This window comes from Antechinus flavipes, chromosome 1 (genome assembly GCF_016432865.1).
Source record: "Antechinus flavipes isolate AdamAnt ecotype Samford, QLD, Australia chromosome 1, AdamAnt_v2, whole genome shotgun sequence".
Taxonomy (NCBI): Eukaryota; Metazoa; Chordata; class Mammalia; order Dasyuromorphia; family Dasyuridae; genus Antechinus; species Antechinus flavipes.
Genome location: NC_067398.1, coordinates 260,665,743 through 260,688,627, shown reverse-complemented (window position 1 = coordinate 260,688,627; position 22,885 = coordinate 260,665,743). Strand labels below are relative to the sequence as shown.

The window sequence follows — 22,885 nt, the reverse complement described above, 5'->3', positions numbered from 1 at the left end:
GGGCAGCTAGGTGGAGCATTTATTTAGTTACTGTTTGTCTCGGTTTCTTCACCTGTAAAATGAGATGGAGAAGGAAATGGCAAGCTACTCCAGTGTCTTTGCCAAGAAAACCCCAAATGGGGTTATGAAGTTAGACATGATTGAAGTAACTACAACAACAGCAGTGTAAAATATTCAATAGGCAACTAGCAATGTATGATTGAAGTTCAAAAGAGATAAACTCCATACATAGATTTGGGAGTCTTCTGCAAAGTGGTGATGATTGAATCTACAACATCTGATGATATTACCAGGTGAGAGAGTACAGAGGATAGGTTTCAGTACATAGCTTTAAGATAGGAAGGAAGACAGACGATGAATCAGTAAAATAAAACTGAAATTGCTGGACAGGGAGAGGATCAGGAGAAAGTAATGTCTCTGATAGGAGAAAATATCCTGGAAGAGAATGATTAATTGTGTCAAATGAAGCACCAAGGTCAAGGACTAAGAAGGAACCATTAGATTGGTGATAAAGAAATTATGGGTTAATTTCAGAGGAAGCAATATCAGTTGAATGATGAGGCTGGAAAGCAGACCTTTGGAGATAAAGAGAGTGAGGGGAGAGGAAATGGATAATGAATATAGGTAATTTTTTTCAAGGTGTTTATCTGAAAGAGCGAGGAATTGTAGGATGATAGCATGTTAGGATCTAGTGAGGATTTCTTAGGATGGAGACGACTTGGATGTGAGATGAAGAGAAGGGACTGTTAGGACTGTTAGGAGAAGAGGCAATTCTTAGTGGATAACCTCAATTTTAAAAAATAATAATAGCAATAATTAATATTTATATAGCACTTTAAGGCTTACAAATCATTACCTTATTTGAAAGGATCAAATAAGCATCCTTGGAAAGAAGATAGTAGTTTTTATTATTTCCATTTTACAGATGAAGACACTGAGGCAGAAATTGGTTAAGTGGCTTGTCCAGAATTGCAATTATTAATTGTTTGAGGCAGAATTCCAATTCAGATTTTCCTATATTAACTACAGTAGGTTAATTTGCCCCCTCGCTACTTAATTATTGTCTAAATATAAGGCAAAGGCAAAGGGTGCTTTAATTCCTGTATTTCTCTTAATTCTTTGTTTTCGTTTTTTTTTTAAGCAGTAAAATTCCATCATATTTATGCATTTATATAATGCATTTATTCATTATAATTTGTTTCAAATTCTTTGATATTATGAAAAAATCAAGGGGGTATTTCAGCATGCATAAGATCTTTATTTCTGTCTTTTGACTTTTTTCGGGTCTAAGTCTTGCAGTGGGAAATCTAGGTCAAGGAATATGGACATTTTAGTATTTAAAAAAAAATGATTCCAAATTATATTCTAGGGTGTCTGTATTAACTCATAGCTCCACTAATAGCATAATAGTGTGTCCATCTTTCTGCAGCCCTCCAGCACTGACTAGTGCCATCTGTATTTTACTTTTAAAGTTGACCTAAATGCTTACTTTCCTAATAATGCCTTTTTCAAACCTCTGCCAGACCAAGTTTTCTTCTGTTCAGACTTAGGTGTGGCACTTTTTAACTAAAAACTTAAAACCTCTACTAAAAATCTCCTACCTATAAAGTAGATTTCAAATTCCCTTGCCAATCATTTGAAGCTCCCATAATCTGTTGCCATCATACTTCATCTATCACCTTCTCATCATTTACTCACAAGAATTTTTTTCAGTATTTACTCAGAAGGAACCTAAAACAAAACAAACAAACCCAAATATCCCAAAACCTCCTCAGTCTTTGTTCATACTGTTCACTTTGCCTGATACAGGGAACTTCCTTAATTTCCCTTTTACTCCCTTCCCCCCAGCTATCTAAATTCCAAATTATCCGTTAAAGCTAAAGCCAAAGCCAAATATCAAATCTGCACAAAATCATCCCAAATTACTATTGGTAATGACTCTTAAGGGAGCTTAGAAAACATTAAAAATCTAGAAAGGAGAAAAACCAAAGATCTATAGAAGTTGAATCACATCTTACTTGGGGACTAGGTGTAAAAGTTGTCTGTATGTCTCAGTAATTCAGCTTAAATTGTTTTCTTTTCTTTCTTTCTCTCTCTCTCTCTCTCTCTTTTTTTAAGCTTGAATTGTTTTCTCCCCACTTTGGTGAAGCAGTTTAATTGCAAAGACAAAACGATACAATAAGAAAAGCATTACTGCTTGGCAGGTCACTGTGACTTTTCAGCAGGGGAACTCTGAAGAAGTGACTTCAAGTAATCTGGAAGGGAAGAAGAGCCACATAAGGCTTCTAAATGGGAGTCTTTTGAAGACTGGGAAAAGTCCTGGATCTGGATTATGAAGAACCACAGCTCTATTGCTACTTGTAGGCCACTGGGCAATTATTTAACTTCTATGAGTTCCAGTTTCCCTTTTTGTAAAATGTAATATTCCAAACTCCCTACCTTAGAGGGATGTGAAAACGAAATGAGAATATGTAAAAAGCTTTTTGTAAACCATAAGAGATTTCCCCATCTCTCTGGCATATAAAAAAATGCTACATAAATATGCTATATGAAAACCATGTTACATATAAAATGTGCTAATATAGACATGTAGATATACCATATTTTATAGTTTGCTCCATCTATAAAATTAGGGAGTTAGACTAAATGATCTTTGCAAGTCCCTTTCAGCTATTAAATTCAATGGTTCTAGAATTTCCATCTGAGCCACTCTCTGTATAATATAGCTGGTAATATGGTCTTGGTGGAACTCACAGAACCATTAACTTAATAACTGAAAAAAGACTTGCAGAGCTCTTTCCCCAACTCTTTAATTTTACAGATAGAGCAACTGAGATTCAGCTGAAATGAAACTAAAATCCAAATTTCTTGGCATTCTCAGGAAAGGAACTTGTTCACAACACAACTTGATGGTTTTGTGATAGTCAGCTGAGACATTGAAAATTTCTGGCAAAGAACAATAGAAACCCAGAAGAAAAATTCAATTCAATTTAACAAACATTTTCCAAGTTACTTATTAGTACGAGCAAGGCATAGTGCTGAGTTACCTTATATTTATTCCGTATGTTTATAAAGCAGGATATTTAGGGTTTCCTGCATTCATGTAGCCTAGCAAGGTGCTCATTCAAATCCTCTCTCTCTCTCTTTCCCCAATCTCTAATTTATTTTGTTTATTCATTCTTATTTTAAATCTTAAGGTAACAAAAGAACATGCTCTACTGTCCACATTAATTATTAAATTGCAACATCTTTCTTATTACATTTAGCTCTTATAGTCCCCAACTCATAAAAGAGTAACCTCTTTCTCAGAAACATTTGCTCATCTCTGTATATCAAACCCCCAACTGCCTTGGCTTAAATAAACATCAAGGTTACTGACTATACTATTTACTAACAGTGGTAGATACAGTTAAAGCAAAGACAAAAATAATTATTTATAATATATCAGCTGTGAGAAAGATCACAGGAAAAGTTATTAACTATTATTAAAACTGCTGACTTATCAATTCTGGGCACACAATCCTACCATTAGTTTTCTCAGGATACAAATTAAAATTTTTTCTCAACAATACTAATCCAATTCTCCAGGAAATAAATCATCTCAAACTTTTCCCCTCAGTTCTCTCTCTCCAGTCATTACAGTTAACAATCTTTTCAGAACAACATTTAAACTCTCAATTGCCTCATAGACTCCATATAAATGATGGCTAAACTATTCTTGTCCAAGATTTTAATGCCTCTTAATGATACAGTAACAATATCTATAGTCTCTGTGGGAGAGAATAGTGAGTCTAGTGTTCCACATTTATACACATTGGTCTCCTCCAATACAATGTAAGAAGAGGGATTGTATCATTTTTCATCTTTGTCTAGGGCTTATATAATTTGGCATGCAGAAAGTACTTAATAAATGCTCATTGATTAATTGATAATCAAACATGGAGTACACTTGTTCAAAGACAAAATGTCTCTTGCAGGGAATAGTGACTAGGCCAGTTTGTTCCAACACAGAATGTATTAAACGGAATAATGTGAAATATGTCTGGAAACAAAATCAGGAGTTAGTCAAAAAAGGGATTCAAATGCCAAATGACAGAGTTTAAATTTTAGCTTGTAGACTACAGTCCGACTCCCTCATATTACAGAGAAGGAAACTGAGTAGAAATGATTTGCCCAGGATCATAGATATAATACACGTCAGAGACAGTATTTTGAAACTGAATCTTCTCACTCCAGAGTCAGTATTCTTTCTCAATCGGAGCTTTCAGAGAAACACAGTCAATTCTATCAATTAAGCACATCACTTTGTCAGCTGTCTGGAGGTTGGATTAGAAAGGGCAAAACTGGAGGCAGGTAGAACAATGAGGAGGCTATTACAAGGCTCTGAGATAAATAGTAGCTGTGTAAATGGAGACAAGGGGATGGATACTGTAGAAGCAGATTAGACAAGGATTGGCAACTGAATAGATACAAGTATATAAAAGTGAAGAGGGGAGAATGAAATTAGGACCTGACTATCTGGAAGATTGATGATACCCTCCACAGAATTTAGGAAGTTAGGAGGAAGGGTGTGTTGGAGGGGAAAGTCAATGACTTCTGTTTTGGATATGATGAGATTGGGATGGAATGTCCAGGTAGAGATGCCATGTAAGCCACTGGAGGTGTGGATCCAGAGCTTAGGAGAAGTAGATTTGGAAGTTGTTTGCATAGACATGACTGAACTGAAGGTAACTGATGAGATCACTTAAAGCAAAGAAAGTGTAGAACAGAGTAGAACACATACAGCAATCCAATAAATGGGACTGAGAAGTCCTTCGGGAAAAGAACTCTGTAGAGATCGATGTCATGAAAGTCATGGAAAGAGAATATCAAAGAAGAGGAGTGAAAAGTATGTTAACAGTACCATGACCTGTTGAGAAGTTAAGAAAGATTAGGGCTGAGAAATGTTATTGAACTTAGCAATTAAAAGATTATTAATAACCTTGGAGAGAGCAGTTTCAGTCAAGTGGTAAGGTGAGAAGCCAGACTTTGAGGGGTTGAGAAATGACCGTCAAGTGAAGAAGTAGAGAATAACAAGAGTCGACAACTTTTTTAAAAAAAAGGTTTTGATTGTAAATGTCAAATGATGACTAGAGGATATAAGAAGGGTGATTTAAAAAAAAATCATCATTAAAAATTTATTTAGTATTTTATTTTCCCTCAGTTATGTGTAAAGACGATTTTTAAAACTTTGAGTTTTAAATTCTCTGCCTTCTTTCTTCTCCCTTCCCTCACTGCGAAGGCAAGCAATTCGATATAGGTTATGCATGTGTAGTCATGCGAAACTTTTCCATTATTAAGTCACATTGTGAAAGAAAGCACTGACCAAACATAAACACACACCAAACATCATCTCTCTCCCAACTCTCAAGAAAAATAAAAAAGTATGTTTGAATCTGTATTCAGACATTATCACATGGATGGATAGCCTTTTTCATAATAAATCCTTCAGAGTCTTGGATCATTGCATTACTGAGAATACCTAAGTCATTCATAACTGTGAATGCTATTATAATATTGCTATATATAATTATAACATAATAATTCACACACATAAACACAATAAAATAAAACAAAAATACTATACAACAAATGTAACATAATAATATATACAGCAATATAATGTTGCTGTTCAAATAAAGATATTTTTAAGAATGAGGATGATCTGGACAGTGATTAAGGGATTCTGAGATAGAGAATAATACAAGGTTCAACTGATTGCCCATAGTTAAGATTTCAAATGGAGGATTGATTTTCTGGAACAGAAGAGGGGGCAGGGAGTGATTAGAAGTTAGGAAAGGGTGAAGAAGAATAATTACAGGAGTAAAGCAGAGACGTGGAAGAATGAGAGATTATAGTCTGAGAAAGGAATGGCAAAAGATGAAGGCTTCACAATTAGGAGTGAGATCAAAGATATTTCTGTGTATGACTGATATATGAAAAAATGAAGCTGAGGAGCTAGGAGGTCAAAGTGTGTTATGGAGACATCAAAATGCACAATTTAATTTCTTAAGTATTAAGACTATGACTGAATCGGAGAAGAAAATAGGAGCAGGTGATGAATTCCTTGACAAAGAAGGGAGAGAACTTTGGGGTTATGTGATTAGATAGGTAGCTAACTAGAAATTTTCTTTGATCCTCACAATCACTCAGGTCTCCAAAACAGAAATTAAGTACCAAAGAAAAAGCAACTTCAGTTGTCTGCATGGTCTAGGTCACTAGTACTCGAAAAGAAGATTGAAAACCCCTCACAACTCCATGAACTAATAATGCCTTCCTTGAACTCATTCAACACTCCCTCCCCTACCTCCCATCATGCTACTGGCAACAAAGCTGCAATAGCTGCTCTGGTACATAGACTTGCAGCAAAACCAAATTCACTATACAACCATGATGGTTTTGTGATGGTCTTCTGGGGCCAGTTTGTCACCAGCCTAGATCTGATGAATTTGGAATTATCCATTATGGGAGGACGCTAAGATGCTTTAAGGGCTAATACCAAGGGGAACCATCCCAAAGGGGAGGGAGTCATAAAATGAGCAATAGGGAAAAATAATAGGAAAAAAAAAATGGACTGAAATTACCAAAGATGTGAGAAGGAAGAAAACCCAACCTTAAGTCAAAAGGAGATAAATCAACAGGGAAAACATTAACCACAGAAGGTAGTATGGTCTTCAATAAACAAGTTCAAGAATCTATAAATAAACATAGTAAAACTAAGAGAAATGTCAATACATGATGAGACAGAAGACCCTGTGGAATTTGAAGTGAATATGGAATCACAACATACTTTTCCTGAGCAGATTAAAAGAGAAATGAGGATTATGAAAACAGAATTTATAGTCTGAACAGCAGAAGCAATTGATAAAATAGAAAAACCTGAATTTGAGTCAGCAAATCTCATCAAAGAAACAAAGAAAGGACAACTGTTTGGAATGCAAATATACAGAAGTGAAGGACAATCTACAAGAAGAAAAGCAAAAAACATGAACATTAAATGGAAACATGCTTTCATTTTCTTTTTTTAAAATTCTAATAATAGTTTTCAAAATACAAATAGTTTTCAACATTCACCCTTGCAAAAGCCTGTATTCCAAATTTTCTCCTACTCCTCTCCCTCTCCAAGACAGCAAGTAATCCAATGTTAAATACGTGTAATTCTTTTATATATACCTCCATACTTATCATGCTGCACAAGAAGTCAGATCAAAAAGGAAAAAAAATGAGAAAAAACAAAGCAAGCAAACAACAAAAAAGATGAAAATATTACATTGTGATACATATTCAGACCCACAGTCCTCTTTCTGGATGGAAATGACTCTCTCCATCATAAGTTTATTGGAATTGCCCTGAGTCACCTCACTGTTGAAAACATTCATGTCCATCAGAGTCTTGCAGTTGCTATATACAATGTTCTCTTGGTTCTACTAAATTCACTTAGCATCAGTTCATCTAAGTCTCTCCTGGTCTTTCTGAAATAACCTTGCTGATTGTTTCTTATAGAACAATAATATTCTATAAAATTCAACTATTCCTCAACTGATGGGTATCCATTCAATTTCCAGCTCTTTTTGCCATTATAAAAATGGCTGCTACAAATATTTTTTGCAAATATGGGTCTTTTCCCTTTTTTATGATCTCTTTGGGATACAGGCCCAATAGAGACATTGCTGGATCAAAGGGCGTGCACAGTTTGATAGCCCTGCTAGCATAGTTCCAAATTGTTTTCCAGAATGGTTGGATTAGTTCACAACTCCACCAACAATGTATTAGTGTCCCAGCAGAAAACATGCTTTCAAATTCAAGCAAAGTATATTGATGGTATATAGGATGTATAGAAACAAACTAAAAATTATGTCTTCCAGAAGAATATGACCAAAAAAAAGAATAGGAGAATAATATGTATTCTGAAGAGCAATGGCACTGAGGATGTAGCTCAGATAACCTGGACATCTGAGCTTATTCATAAGAGGAAAATGGTGGCTGTTCAATAACAAAGAGGCATTCAAAACATAGAAAGAAAAAACTACACCTGAAGAGATTAATTACTTTTTGAATTCCCTAGGCAAGAGAAACGGACATATCCAAAAACTCACTAATATGCCTTGAGTCAGAACTTGTTTTCCTGATTTCTAAAGTCTGCCTGTGCCATGCTGGTAAATAATCAATGGTAAATCTTTAGAAAGAAAGGAAATATGCATGTGTGTGTGTGTGTGTGTGTGTGTGTACAAAATACAAAATTTATTTGTATGTTTGTGTGTGGGAGAAAAAGCTAATGACACAAAAAGTTCAAATCATACTATATGGAGATGCGCCTTCTAGCCATCATTATATGGTGTCTAATAAAAGTTAAGTGATGGGAAGGGGAAGAAGTGGCAAAAGTGGGTTCTGGACAGTTTGGGGATACATTATCCAGGGAAGAATTGCTTTGATCACATTTTAAGTTGTTGAATTCCTCAGTAAAGCCTTGTTAAGATAAGGGATTCATGTGTAGCAAACTACTTTGTTCCATACAGATAAACAAGTTATAAAACTCATATTTATTTAACATTAAACTCATTTTGTTTTGATATGAAACCTAGATTTTCTAAATCTAGAAACAATTTCAAGATAATGATATGACATTATATACGGCAACAAGATTATATGATGATCAATTCTGATGGACGTGGCTCTCTTCAACAATGAGATGATTCAAACCAATTCCAATTGGTCAGTGATGATGAGAGCTATCTAGACACAGAGAGAGGACTGTGGGAACTGAGTTTGGTTCACAACATAGCATTTTTACTTTTTGTTGTCGTCTGATTGCATTTTATTTTGCTTCTCTTTTTTTCTTGTGTGTGTGTGTGTGTGTGTGTGTGTGTGTGTGTGTGTGTACACAACACATACATATATTTCTACCATGTTTAACATATATGGGAGTACTTGCCATCTAGGGAAGGGCATGGAGGAAGGGAAGGGGGGAAATTGGGACACAGGGTTTTGCAAGGACTAATGTTGAAAAACTGTCCATGCATATGGTTCCCCCCCCCCCCCCCCCCCGCTGAGGTAATCGGGGTTAAGTGACTTGGCCAGGGTCACACAGCTAGTCTGGTGTCTGAGGCCAGATTTGAACTTAGGTCTTTCTGACTTCAGGGCTGGTACTCTATCCACTGCACCACCTAGCTGCTCTCCATGCATATGTTTTGAAAAATAAAAAGCTTAAAAAAAAAAAAAAAAGATAATGATATGAAAATGACTAATTCACTTGTTTTGATCCAAGTTAAAAATAAAACTTCTCAAATGGGGTTATTTCTAAAGACAAAAACTTGCTCATATAATATTAAGAATAGCATTTTGTAATTGAAAGACTACTGGATTGAGAACCAAGGCACTTGACACTAAATAGCTGTCTGAATAAGAGAGACACTAAATAGCTATTTGAATAAGAGAGACAATCTCTGAGTCTCAGTTTCCTTATTTGTAAAAAGTGAGTGAACTAGATGTCTATTAAATTATCTTTGAGTTCCCTATGATCCTACAATTTTTATTCTCAGGTAGAATATAAGTTCTTAAGGAGCAAGAGCCGTTTTACATTTATTTTTGCATCCCCAATGTCTAAAATAGGGCTTTGCATATAGTTGAGATTTGATTAATGGTGTCAGACTGGAATACTTTAGTTCCATAACTGTGAAAAATCTATTAATTTCCAGAATGGAAAATTTTGGGAATATGTAAAGATTTAAAGTTAATAACAACAAACATTTATTGTGCACCTACTATGTGCAAGGCATTGTGTATTAAATTAAAAAATCAGACAGTAATTAACACTTACCATTAACAGCCTTCTCATAGTTTTTCCCTAGGTTTATTAAGTTCCGTAGCCCAGGATTGAACTGCTCCACTACATTCTGATAAACAAATAAAGAAAAACCAGTTAAAAAGTAAACCAAGTACATCCACAGATTTCTATACATGAACTGACTGAATGTAACAGAAGAACTTAGACCATGTAAATACAAGTATAACTACTACCAATTAGAAAGGGGTAATGGTTTAAAAATAACTAATAGCAGTTACTTCCTCACATGGTTGAATAAGAGCACTTATATTTGTCATGCTGTATGTAGCACTGGCATATTTCCAGGGGCCTAAGGGCTGAGTATGACCTACTACTATAAATGGCGTGCTTTGCAGACACTCAAGTCACTATTGTGAAAGTACAACTCATATTGCATACAGGTCCCAGAGGTTAAGGCTCTATCTCTGTGTCTAAGCAAGTTAGGGGCTATAGTTCCAGAAAAAAAACAAAGAAAAAAATCATTACCTAACTTGTTTGGTTGTTTTTAGTTCCACTGTCATAGAAACTGCTAAATCCTTTGGCTTTTTTTTTTTTTTTTTATTAGAGTGGAAAATCTTAAAAAAAAAAAAAAATCCACCAAAAAAACCCTGTATCCTGTTTCAAAGACATATGCCATCATGTATTGGTACCATTTTTTTCCTCTCCAGGTTGTCAATGGCATTTTCAGTCCTGTTTTTATAGTTAATCCAGATGTTATAACCTCAAAAATATCCACATTTACCATACAAATGGATGTAATGATAATGACAAGTACAATGCTGATCTTATCTTAAATGACAATTAAAGGACCTAAAAAGACAATATGGGATCAGAAATATGGAAAATATGAACCTTTTAAATGACATGACTGTTTTGTACTCTACTTTTTTTTGATCAAAAACACTTTGTGATTAATATATGTAAACATTAAAGCATTCTAAATTAAGACATTCAATACTATTTTTACTCTAGTTTAGATGTCTAGCCAGAGGGAAAAAATGTGGAGGTGGGAGATGAGTGAGAAACAATAGCCAACATTCATAAATCTAGATATTTTATACATTTTCTTTTCAGAATGAGATGGATTGTTTAGTAAGAGTTTGAATAAGATATAGTATAATATGTTTTCCTATATTACTTTAAAATATTACGTCAGTAGAATACAGTATAGCAGTATTATTTAATCTTACAGTATTCTTAATAGATAGCTAGGTGACTCAATGGATAAAGTGCTGTACCTGGAGGAATTCCTGAGTTCAAACCTAGCCTCAGACTAGTTGTGTCACCCTAAGCAAGTCACTTAACCTGTTTGCTTAATCTACTGGAAAAGGAAATGGCAAACCCCTCCATTGTCTTTGCTGGGAAACCCCCTTCAACAATTGTTTCATAGGAGTCAAAGAGTTGGACACAACTGAACGATAATATTCTAGATGGAACAAAGATTTTCCTCAATTTTTGTAACTATAGAAATAAGGCTTGGTTTAAGAAACATGTGCAACACAACATAATTAGAAGCAAAAGCTCTTTGGGGGAAGGGACTGTGTTCTTAATAAAGTTTTAGCTAGGAGTGATAGAACATTCCTATAATCCCTACTACTAGGGAAACAGAGAACTTGGCAAGTTGGGGCTGCAGTAGGCTAAGGAAATGATGAATCAACTTAGTGAACAGCAAGCAGAGCTATCAGGCTGCCTAAGGAGGTGCAAGTCAACCAATGTTAGAAAACAGAGTAGGGCAGGTTCCTATGCCAATCAATAATGGGGTTGGCCAGTGAATGGTTTTGGGGGAAAATAGGGAGACCTACTCTCAAAAATAAAGGCACTATCTCCATCACACTTTGAATCTCTCCTAGTATATATCTCAGTGTTCTCCATAATGCTTATTACAGAAGGCAATTGTTATTTGAAGCTTTTAGATTTTTGTGAAAATGGTACTTTGAGGCAGATTGATACATTGGAAGAATAACTAGACTGGGAACCAGAAAACTTGAACTCTATCTCTCCAACTTTACTACTAATTTTTTGATGCAATCTTGGGCAAGCCAATTCATTTTACTGGGACTCAGTTTCTTCTTCGTTTATGAAATGATACAAGATAATTCCTTCTACTACCAAGATTTTCAAGTTACACGAACTTTTGAGTTCAAGCTAAGAAAAAAAAAAATCACTGAAAACTTATTCAAGTAAAACAACTCAAATCAGATAATTAAAAAAATAGTCTAAATATAATTTTTTTGAGTAGAACATAATGAGCTTGGAAGAAAGCAGTTCAAAAAGATCTGAAAGTTCAGTGTATATACTTTAGGTTTTCACTATTTAAGGTCCAGATATAGAATCAGATTCAAAAAGAAACTCAGTAATCCTGGCCTCTTTTGAGAGTGGAAAATCTACTTCTACTGCTTCTCTTGGCTATTAATCCAATTATTTTGGCTGAGGCACATGCAGTTTGAAATTCAGCAACAAACAAGTGCTGCTACCTCATAGAATTCTACAGTCCTATTATACTTATGAATTAAATAGATATCCAAGTTGGAAGAGAAATAAATATAGGGAAAAACAGTATATAGAATAGAATAGGAGCTCCTATTTCAGTGTTCAGCACCTAAGGAAAATTGGCAATGGTGGCTTACAAAACTTAAATTGTTGAAATCTTACAGTTCGGAGGTATATTAGTCATAGAAAACAAACTGATTTCAAGAAAGGAATTTGGCTCAAAGATTAAGATATGAGATATTGGGTAACTTTTAAAAGGATTATCATTATTATTATTTTAAGATAGAGGATGCTCAAATCATCATTTGGGTTTGACAATACTAATTGCTATACATGCCACTATCCACTGCTTGGTGAGGAATTCCATTTGCTGTGCCAGTTTAAGCCAGAATAGGTTACACACCCTCTTAGAGGGGAACATGGGCATGGTGTAGCTATGGTTACAAAACAACAAATTTGAGGGTTGATTGATGGTGGGGAAAAGCAGGATGTTCATGTATCATACCTGGAACTTCTCCCTCTACTCACAGGATGTCTACCCCACCCCACAAAATTTAAGAGGATTTTTAAAAAATTAAGGGTGGTGGTAGAAAAACTGTTTCATTGCCTGAAATATTTCTTCCTATTTTGATTTTCACTTTATATTTTAAGTTTCAAATTCTCCACATCATATTTGATTCACTCCAAAGTAAAATATTAGAACTGGTGGCCATCCTTTCCTCCCATGTTATATACTTCAAAATAACGTTGATAAATGAAGACTATTAGGAAACTTTTTCTACTACATTTTTAGGCTGGCTAGATTTGACTCTTAAGTAGCAATAAATGTTATGCTATTCTCTGTAGGGCTTAAAGTCTTTTAAAGCAGAATAAATGATTTTTCTTAGTTTTACTCATCTTTAAAGTATAAGATTTTTGCTATCACAAATGAAATGATTGAAATGCAAAATACATATTTTACCACTTGAAAGAATTGAATTTAGTAAGTGTAGGGCTTGCTTCATTTGCCCTGTGGCAAGAATAATATATTCAAGTTCCTGCCTTATACTCTAGGCTACATTACTGTTTCTCTTAAAAAAAGGTGTCTGGGGCAGAGTAGTAAAATTATCCTTTAGAGTAAAGTGATCTAGGGAACCAAGGCTGTGCCCATTGATGTAGCTTTTGGTAGTCTAAGAACAAAAGCCATCTGAAGAGGAGTCTGGAGCTCCTTTTTCTGCTCTACCACACCAGCATGACCAATACAAGCAGGGACCTCTCTTCCCCTTTTCTTCTCCTTCTCTCTCTCTCTGTAATGGGAGCCAAAAGAGGAGTAAGCTCCACATAATCAGTTACAACAAGACCTAAAGCTGATTGTGGCATGAACTCATATACCAGGATTTTCATTAAACTTGAACAAGGTAAGGAAAGCCATCAATCTATATAGTGCGACCTAAATAACATCTCTTATGAATATGAAATAGAAGTGATGAACAGATTTCAGGGATTAACTCTGGTATATAGTGTCTCAAGAACTTTAGAAAGAAGTTTAAAATACTGCACAGCAACAAAAAACAAACAAAAAAAGCAAGAAAGCAAAATGGCTCTGATGACTTTTTAACAAATAGTTGAAGAAGGTATTTCCAGAGAAAAGCAAGAAAGGTTAAAGGGTTTTCTTCAATGAGCAATACAAAGAGATGGAAGAAAATAACAGAATGGGAAAGACAGATCTCTTCAAGAAAATGAGAAATTTCAAGGAAAAGTTTCATATAAAAATGGGCATGATAAAAGACAAAAATGATAGGAGCTTAACAGAGAATAACAGAGAATAAAACTATTTAAAAATCCTAAAAGATGATGCTGTTAAAGTGCTGCTTTTAATATGTCAGCAAATTTGGAACATTCAACAGTGGCCACTGGATTGGAAAAGATCAAACTATATTCCAATCTTAAAGAAGGGTAATGCTAAGTAATTTTGAAATTATTGAACCAACTGCACTCATTTTAAATGTCAACAAGGTTATACTTAAGATTTTGCAAGGCAGATTTCAGCAATATGTCAATAGAGAACTACCAAAAGAGCAGGCTGATTTTCAGAGAGGTAGGGGATCTAGAACTGAAATTGCCAACATTCATTGGATTATGGAGAAAGCAAGGGAGTTGCAGGAAAACATCTCTTTTGCTTCATTAACTACACTAAATACAGCCTTTGATTGTGTAGATCACAACAAAATGTGTTAAGTCTTCAAAGAGAGGGAAGAAACAGATCTTCTTACTTATCTCCTGAAGAACCTGTATGCAATTAAAAAAGTAGATAAAATAGAACCAAATATGAAACAAAAGACTGGTTTAAGATTGGGGACTATGACAAAGCTGTATATTGTCACCTTATTTATTTAACTTATATGCAGAGTACATCATGTAAAATACCAGCTGAATTAATTAAAAACAAGAATTAAGAAATACCAACAACTTCAGATATTCATATGATAATACTCTGATGGCAGTAAGTCAAAAAGAATTAAGAAGCTTCTTGATGAAAGTAAAAGAGGAGAGCAGAAAAGCTGACTTGAAGCTTACCACAGCAACAAACACAAAATCACCCTAAGATCATGGCAAGTGATTCTACCATTTCCTGGCAAACTGAGGGAGAAGAAATGGAAGCAATTTCAGATTTTATATTTTTGGGCTCAAAGTTCACTGTACATGGTGATTGTAGCCATGAAATTAAAAGATTCCTTAGTCAAATTGACCTGGCTTTTTTCCTTTCTAGTAGCAGTATATGGCTAGAAGAGTTGGACTATAAGGAATGCTGAGCACCTTAGAATCAATGCTTTTGAATTTTGGTGCTAGAGGGGACTTTTGAGAATTCTCTGAACAGCAAGGAGATCAAATCAGTCAATATTTAAAGAAATTAATTTCTGCTATTCATTGAAAGAACAAATGCTAAAGCTGAAACTTACTTTGGCTACATAATGAGAAGACAGGATTCGTGGGAAAAGATCTTGGATGTTGGGAAAGACTGAAGACAAAAGGAAAGGAGAGACAGAGAATGAAATGCATAGATAGTATCATGGAAGCAATAAACATGAGCTTGGACAGACTTTGAAGATAATGGAAGACAAGCCTAGTGTACATGATTCGTGGTTCAAAAAGAATCAGCCACGACTGAATGATCAACAATTTTTCAGGCATAAGAAGCTACGGATTTTAAGAGAGAGAAGGGAGAATGTCAAGTATGGAAGACCAAACTGGGTACAGATATGGAGATGAATGACAAAATGACACATACAGGAAGTAAAAAGTAGGCTGGTTTGGCTAGAATATAGAGGATTTGGGGTAATAGAGGAGTGATGTGAAATCACTCTAAAGATCAGTTGTAGCCAAACTGGCCTTAAGTGCTAAACAAGAGTCTGTATTTTATTCTAGAAGCAATAAATAGGCAGTATGGATAATGGAAAGAAGACTGAATTTGGGGTTAGTTTCAATCTTAGCTTTATCACTTAACTTACCTGTGTTATCTTGGCCAAGTTATTTAATTTCTCTTGGTTTCATTTTCCTGATTTGTAAAATGAAGGAGTTGGACTATATGACTTTTGAAATCCCTCTGAGCTCTAATCTATGATTTTATAAAAACATACATTATTTTGATTCTATAGAGTAGTTCTCAATTAACAAATTTTATTCTGAGTGAGAAAGCAAGCAGTTGATTACTTAGCAATAGGGAACTAATAAATTTTTGTGAACAAAAGACTGACATAGACAAACTTTTTCTTCTATCTGTGTGGAAGATGTAGTGAAAGAGGAGAGAGTATGGGGCAAGGACACAGATAACAGTCCAATAAAGGGAGTCAGGAGAGGTGAACAATCTTTTGTGGTAGTAAAGAACTGAAAACAGCAGAAACTCATTATTTGGAGAATGAGTACACATATATTGTGGCACCTAGCTAATGGAAATATGACTCAAGTAGGAGGAAAACTAGGAAACAATAGTGTCAGAAGCTTAGAATCAGGAAGAACAAAGTTTAGTTCTATCTCTGACTCATACCAAAATCATGAATTTCTTTAGGGTAGGGGCTTGTTCTTTTGGCTCTTTTTATATCCAACACTCAGCACAATACCTAGAATATAGCAGGTACTTAATAAATGTTTCTTTCTGGCTATGTGACTGGATAAAAGTTCTTTTATTTCTAAGTCCATTAATATACAGAAGAGTTACTATAACTGTACCGGGGGAGGAATTTCCACACTGGGAATTCTCTAAGTCAATGACACTACATGTCCAAGCCAAAGAAATCTATTTTAAAATGTCTATTAAGAATGACAGATGTTTTAAAAATTGTTCCTCAGTTAATTTGCAATATGGCTATTTTCCTAAACAAATCTTGTCCCCATCTTTTTAATAAGTCAGATGTTTATTAAACTCTTACTATGTAAAAGATATTATGCTACTTATTGTTGTATTACTGGGTCAAAGTATATTTGCAGTTTTCTAGCCCTTTGGGCAAAGTTGCAAATTGTTTTCCAGAATGGTTAGACTAGTTTACAATTGCACCAACAGTGTAGCTATTTTCCCACAACCCCTCCAGCGTCTGTCACATTTTATGCTTTTTCTTCTGTCATCTTTGCCAATGGGTGTGAGGTGCTATCAGAGTTGTGTAAAATTGTGTTTCTCTAATTATTAGTGACTCGGTATTTTTTCATGAGTATTGATAGCTTCAATTTCTTCCTCTGAAAACTATCTGTTTATATTTTTTGAACATTTATCAATTGGGGAATGGTTCCTATTTTTATAAATTTGACTCTGTTCTCTTTTGGTTAAGGAGTGAGATATTTTTGAGAGAAATTAGCTGCAATCCCTCAGGTTCCTATTTTTTTCTTCTAATTTTGGTTGCTTTGGTTTTCTTAGTGGAAAACCTTTTTAATTTTATGTGGCCAGAATTACATGAATATTTAGAGATAGTTTAGTCCAAAACCCTTATTATACAGGGTAGCAACTGATCTCCTCCTTATTTATTCACTCTCCTAAAAAATGATTGGTTTTGATTAATTGTATCTTATGGGATAAATGGAGGAATTTACAATTTTCTCCCCACTCTGTTTTAATAGCTTTTCTTTTTCTTTTTCAAGGCAATTGGGGTTAATTGATTTACTCAAGGTCACATAGCTAGGAAGTGTTAAATGTCTGAGGTCTCATTTGAACTCCGGTCCTCTTGACTTCAGGCTGAATGCTTTATCTACTTTACCACATAGCTGCCTCTACCCTACATTCTGGAAATCAATTTGAAATTCTGAAAATAAAGTGACGAAAATATCCATACTCTGATTCAGAAATACTACTCCTAGGCATCTACCCTAAGGAGATTGCTAATAAAAATAAAGGCTCCCTATAAACCAAAATATTTAGGCACATAGACCATTTTTCATAGTAATAAAGTAACTAGAAACATTGATACCCATTGATAGGGAAATGGCTAAATTACAATCTTAAATGTAAAGGAAACGATCCTGTTTTAAGAAAAAAGATCATGATAAATACTGAAAAGCATACAGAGAATGCACAAACTGATGCAAAATAAAAGCAGAGCCAAAAAATAATATATGCACAATGTAAATTGAAGAATAATCACAAGAGTCAAAAGTGAATGTTGCAAAATTATAAAGAGCAAGCTTAGCACTAAAGAGCTCTTCCCCCTCTACTTTGCAGAGATGCATATACCATCAGATTTTTTCAATCTGCTGACTGATTTTGCTACATTAACTTTTATCTTCTTTCTCTCTTAAAGAGATAGTTCTCTGAGAGAGATACAGGGGTAAAGTAGGATGATGTAAAAACAAAAACTAATCAATAAAAATCCACTAATTAAAAAGGTAAGTGAAAAAAGTGCCTAGCCAGTTAAGGATAAAATATATACTTGAAAGTCTGGGGATCATCAAGCAAAAATTAGATGACCATTTGTTAACATCTGTTGTAGACTAAATACTCATTCCAATACAAATTGGATTAAATAGTTTCTGAAGACTCATCCAACCATGAGATTCTGATCTAAGGAACACTTATGATGTTATTAAAATCACAGGACTTAGAGCAGAAAGGAATCTCAGATCATCTATATTAATCTCTCTCTCTTTCTCTCTCTCTCTCTCTCTCTCTCTCTCTCTCTCTCTCGTGTGTGTGTGTGTGTGTGTGTGTGTGTGTTTTTAAACACATGAGAAAACTGAAGTAGTGAGGAGTGAATCAACTTGATCAAAGTCAGAGGCAAGATTGAGATTCAAAACCAAATCCCTTTGACTTCAAATACAGCATACTTTTCCACTGCCCCTCCTTTACTGCTTGTTGATATCATTACTCATATCATTATTCTCTTTATATCCTTATCTTCTAATGAATGAGCAAATTTAAGAAAAAAGAAGCCCTATTTATAAACAGATGTTTCTTCTGAAATGTAATCAAAATTAGAATAAGATGAAGAAGCTGGATAGAATAATTTTATCTATATAGTCTTAAAAATTTTATAATTAGAATAAATAAATATTAAAATGCATTCCAAAGCAAAATATGATTTTGATCATCTATTTGGATTACTTTATATCTTCTGATGGATAATGTGCTAGTTTTTACATTGTACATTACCTAAAGATTAAAAATTAAAATAATGAAATATCTCTAATATCTATTTTTTCATAGACATCACAGAATCTAGAATCAGGAGGCACTCCTCAGAGATTAGTTTAATCCCTTAATTGTCCAGATAGAGGTTGAGTCTGCCATTCATAAAATTAGATCTTTAACTCAAGATTATGTGAAGTTTTTCCTGTGCACAAATTTTAATAAGATTGAAATATATTTAATAAATGAAACAATTTTACAAATACATAAACTGATACAGAGGAGAACAAACAAATTATTGCAATTTGTATTTATTGATAGCTTACAAATTTATACCAATATAACTCCCTGTTCAAAACTTCTAATTAATATATTAGAATTTACAGTCTTACTGTTCAGATAAGATGAGATAGTATGGAAGTACTTTGAAAAGTTGAAAGTATTATATGCACATTAAAATACAAATGTTACAGAGAAAAGAGTTCTGTATTGATTTAATAATTAGGCACAATTGAGCAAACTAACTTTACTGAGATTCAGTTTTCTCATGAATAGAGTGGAAATACTATGCACTGTGTAAAATCTTCAAGTTATATAAATACAAACTTTTACTATTTGGTTGCTTGAAATGTTTCTCTTTTCATTTGGAAGTTTTAAAATGTACATTTTAACTTCCTATATAATCTTACTTGGATAGAGAACTTTTTTATTTTTTAACAATATCACTTTATTTTCACACAAGACCATTCTAATTTAGACAAATAGAAACAACTTTTTAAAAACTCTTATGTGTCAGCTTTTTAAAATGCTGATAATCTCTAAGTAGGAATGGAAAAAAATTTTTTTCAAGAACTAAATTGATGATTTAATCTTTAGTGATTCACTTACATTACAGATTAATGTCACCATAGGTAATTTTTCATCATTTAAGTCAAAGAAGTGTAGTCAAAATTTATGGTTAATGTAAAATACTATATGACACTATCAGTATCACTTTAAAATAATATATCTGGATCATCTTAGAAATGTGTCTTTACAGGTAAGCCAGCTGTATTTGGCTTCTCTTTATCTTAACTAACACATATGAAAGCACTGCTGATAAATCCCATGGCCCAGTGGACCAATTAAGTAAGAAAATTGAGTGTGTGGCAACAAGGCCACTGCCTCCAGCTTCATTAGATCATATTAATAACTCTCCAATCCATAATCACTAGACTTAGCTTCTACCTAGTAAACCATAACAGGCCTTCAGAAAGAAATATCAGAGCTCTCCCTGAAGATTATAGATCGCCAGACCTGTTTTTTTCCATAAGGTCACTTTTTTAGATCCTGCCTTACGTATTAGATTAGGCATCCTCTCTTTCCATGAAAAATTCCAAGTATGGCCACCTTTTACTTCCTGGGCCATTGGGAAACATGAGTTAACAGAAATAAGAAACAAAAACAAAGCTAAAACAACATCTACAGAAAAAGAGAAATTAGTGATATGTTTCCCTTTCTGAACACTGATTTTAACCAGTCTAGAAAACCCAAGAAAGCATTTATAATCATTATTTTGGTGATTTTTTTCTATATTAATTAGAACTTAATGGAAAAAAAAGCCATTTATAAACCAGCAAATCCAATAGTTATACTGCCCAGTTTGAAACTGTCATAACAACTACTCTTAGGAAAAAAAGAACTTAGGTAAAAATATAGGACCACTTTCTTAGAAGTTTTTGTTAAAAAATCCTCAGCTTAAAAAAAAAAAAAAAGTAGGGTCTTCTTATTGGTCTGAACATCCTCTTAAACTCTTCTTCCTTTCATCTTTTTTTTTTAATTATTATATATGGGGTTTCTGATTGTTAAGAAATTATTTCAGCAAAAGCTTTTCTCTTCAAGTGAATGAAGGCCACAGTAGGGAAGAAAATATTGACGGCAAATAATGTAAAGGAAAATAAGGTCAGATATGACTGGCTGGTGTGTTGGTTTGTTTTGTTGAAGTATACTTTTTGGTATAATTGAGGATTTTACTGCTGAATGATAGTGTTGGTGGGAATGAGGTCACTGGCATTAACAAAAGGCAACAGTAAATTTGATGACATCAAACTATGATTATGAAACTCTTTATCAGACTCTATTGCCTTGACTTCTTTCAATAGCATGACACTGGAAGGTATTTGTGTATTGCCAAAGAGGAGGTATTGTGCATACCTAACAAGTACTTGTATGCACAGCTGAGACCTAATGTCTCTTTCCCATTAAGTCCATTAGTGTGTCATCTGTACTGGTTCAAGACAGTCCTGGAAGGATTTATGGGGTTAGAATTTTTTTGGAATAGACTGGGTCTTCAGACATAAATTCTAACCTTAAGCAACAACAAAGAAGGTAAAAAATATAGGTGTTCATTTGTTATGAAAGAATTGTGTTCTAGTTCTCTAACTCTTGAGTTAATGAATACTTGTTAAAATATCAGAATTAAACTAGTTCAATGCAATATGCAGTCTAGATTTTAGAATACTTACTTTAGAATATTGACAAGTCAATAAATATATTTTAAGCACTATGTATCAGGCACTATGCAAAACTCTGGAGATACAAAGAAATGCCCCAAATCAAATAAACCAAAGAGTAGATAACCTAGCTTCCTCCTATCTTTGCAGGCTTCTTAGACTTTACAGATCCTAATAAACTCTTTAATCTAATGACAATGGCCTCCCTACTGTCCCTGGCACAAAACAATGCATCCCCAGTCCCTGCTCTCACATAGTTCACATTCCAGTGTAGGAGACAATACGTAATCAACTATGTATAATAAAGATATACATAGGATAAATTGGAGAGTCTTAGAAGAAAGATAATAAGATTAAGAAAGATAGAAAAATGCTTCTTGTTAGAAGGTAGGAATTTGGCTGAGGCTTTCAGAAGAGCAGCAAGCTAGGCGACAAGAAATGAGAGCAGAAGAATTCCAAGTTGGGAAACAATCAATGAAAATACCTAGAATAGGGAGATGGAGTGTTGTGTTTGAGGAAGATAATGTCATTGGAGTAAATGGGTGGGGAATAAAGAATGAGAAAGCTTGAAAGATAGAAAGAAATGAAAGATTCTGAATGTCAAATAGAGAAAATTTCATATTTGATCCAACTGTAGAATATATCTTTTGTCAGTTACAATCAACATGCTAATTTATTTTTTCTTAATTGTTCTTTGTTACAAAGGAGAGTTCCAAGGTGTGGGAAAGGGGAGAAGGAAGGAGAAAAGGGGTTATGAGGAAGTAACAGTGATAGAAAAAAGCATCAATAAAACATTAAAAAATAAAGTAACTGAATCAAAGAAAATACAATGGCAATTGAAGAGATCCAATTTCGCTACTGGATTGCAAAATGTGATTCTATTTTAAATACTAAAAAAAAAAAAAAAAAGTTTTACATTTGGTTATAGGATAAGATCATTAAAATTTTTTTACTTAGAGCTTAAAGGCAGAAAATTACACTGGTTCAAGGTCCATAGGGTGTTATAGTTATGGGACAATGCCAAAAAAGCTTTCAAGTGGTAGAAAGTAGGCATTTTTACTTTTGGCAGTTAGCAAGTTTTAGACTTTATAAGGATGTCAGAGCTACCCTAGTTCCTTACTTAAGCAATAATTTGGGGGATTGTTCTTTTTTAGACTTTGAACTTTAATTGAGGACGGCTAGCTATAAGTGACAAATGTTTTTCATTCAATTCACCATATTAAAAAAAAGTGAAGAAACCCCCACAACACTCTGTAATTAGGGTTTTGGTTTTTGTTGTTGTTGTTGTTTTAGCCAATTTTTAAAAAAATTCTGCTTTTGGAGCCTTAACTAATGTTCTCAAACAGAAAGCAATATGTTAAATATAAGATAATCATAATATAAATTAGGATATAAATGAGTCAAGATGCAAAAAAAAAATGTTGTTAGATCTAAATTGGAACTTCCAAATTTGAA

At 34.0% G+C, this 22,885-nt stretch overlaps 1 protein-coding gene across 1 annotated transcript in view; it reads right to left on the bottom strand.

The window, feature by feature from the left end:
* The window catches only part of BAIAP2L1 (BAR/IMD domain containing adaptor protein 2 like 1), a 119,531-nt gene that overhangs the window by 84,293 nt on the left and 12,353 nt on the right, over positions 1-22,885 (bottom strand). The window contains exon 2 of the mRNA XM_052000760.1: positions 9,857-9,932. Within this exon, the coding sequence (XP_051856720.1) occupies positions 9,857-9,932 (76 nt within the window). The remainder of the gene's footprint in view (positions 1-9,856; positions 9,933-22,885) is intronic.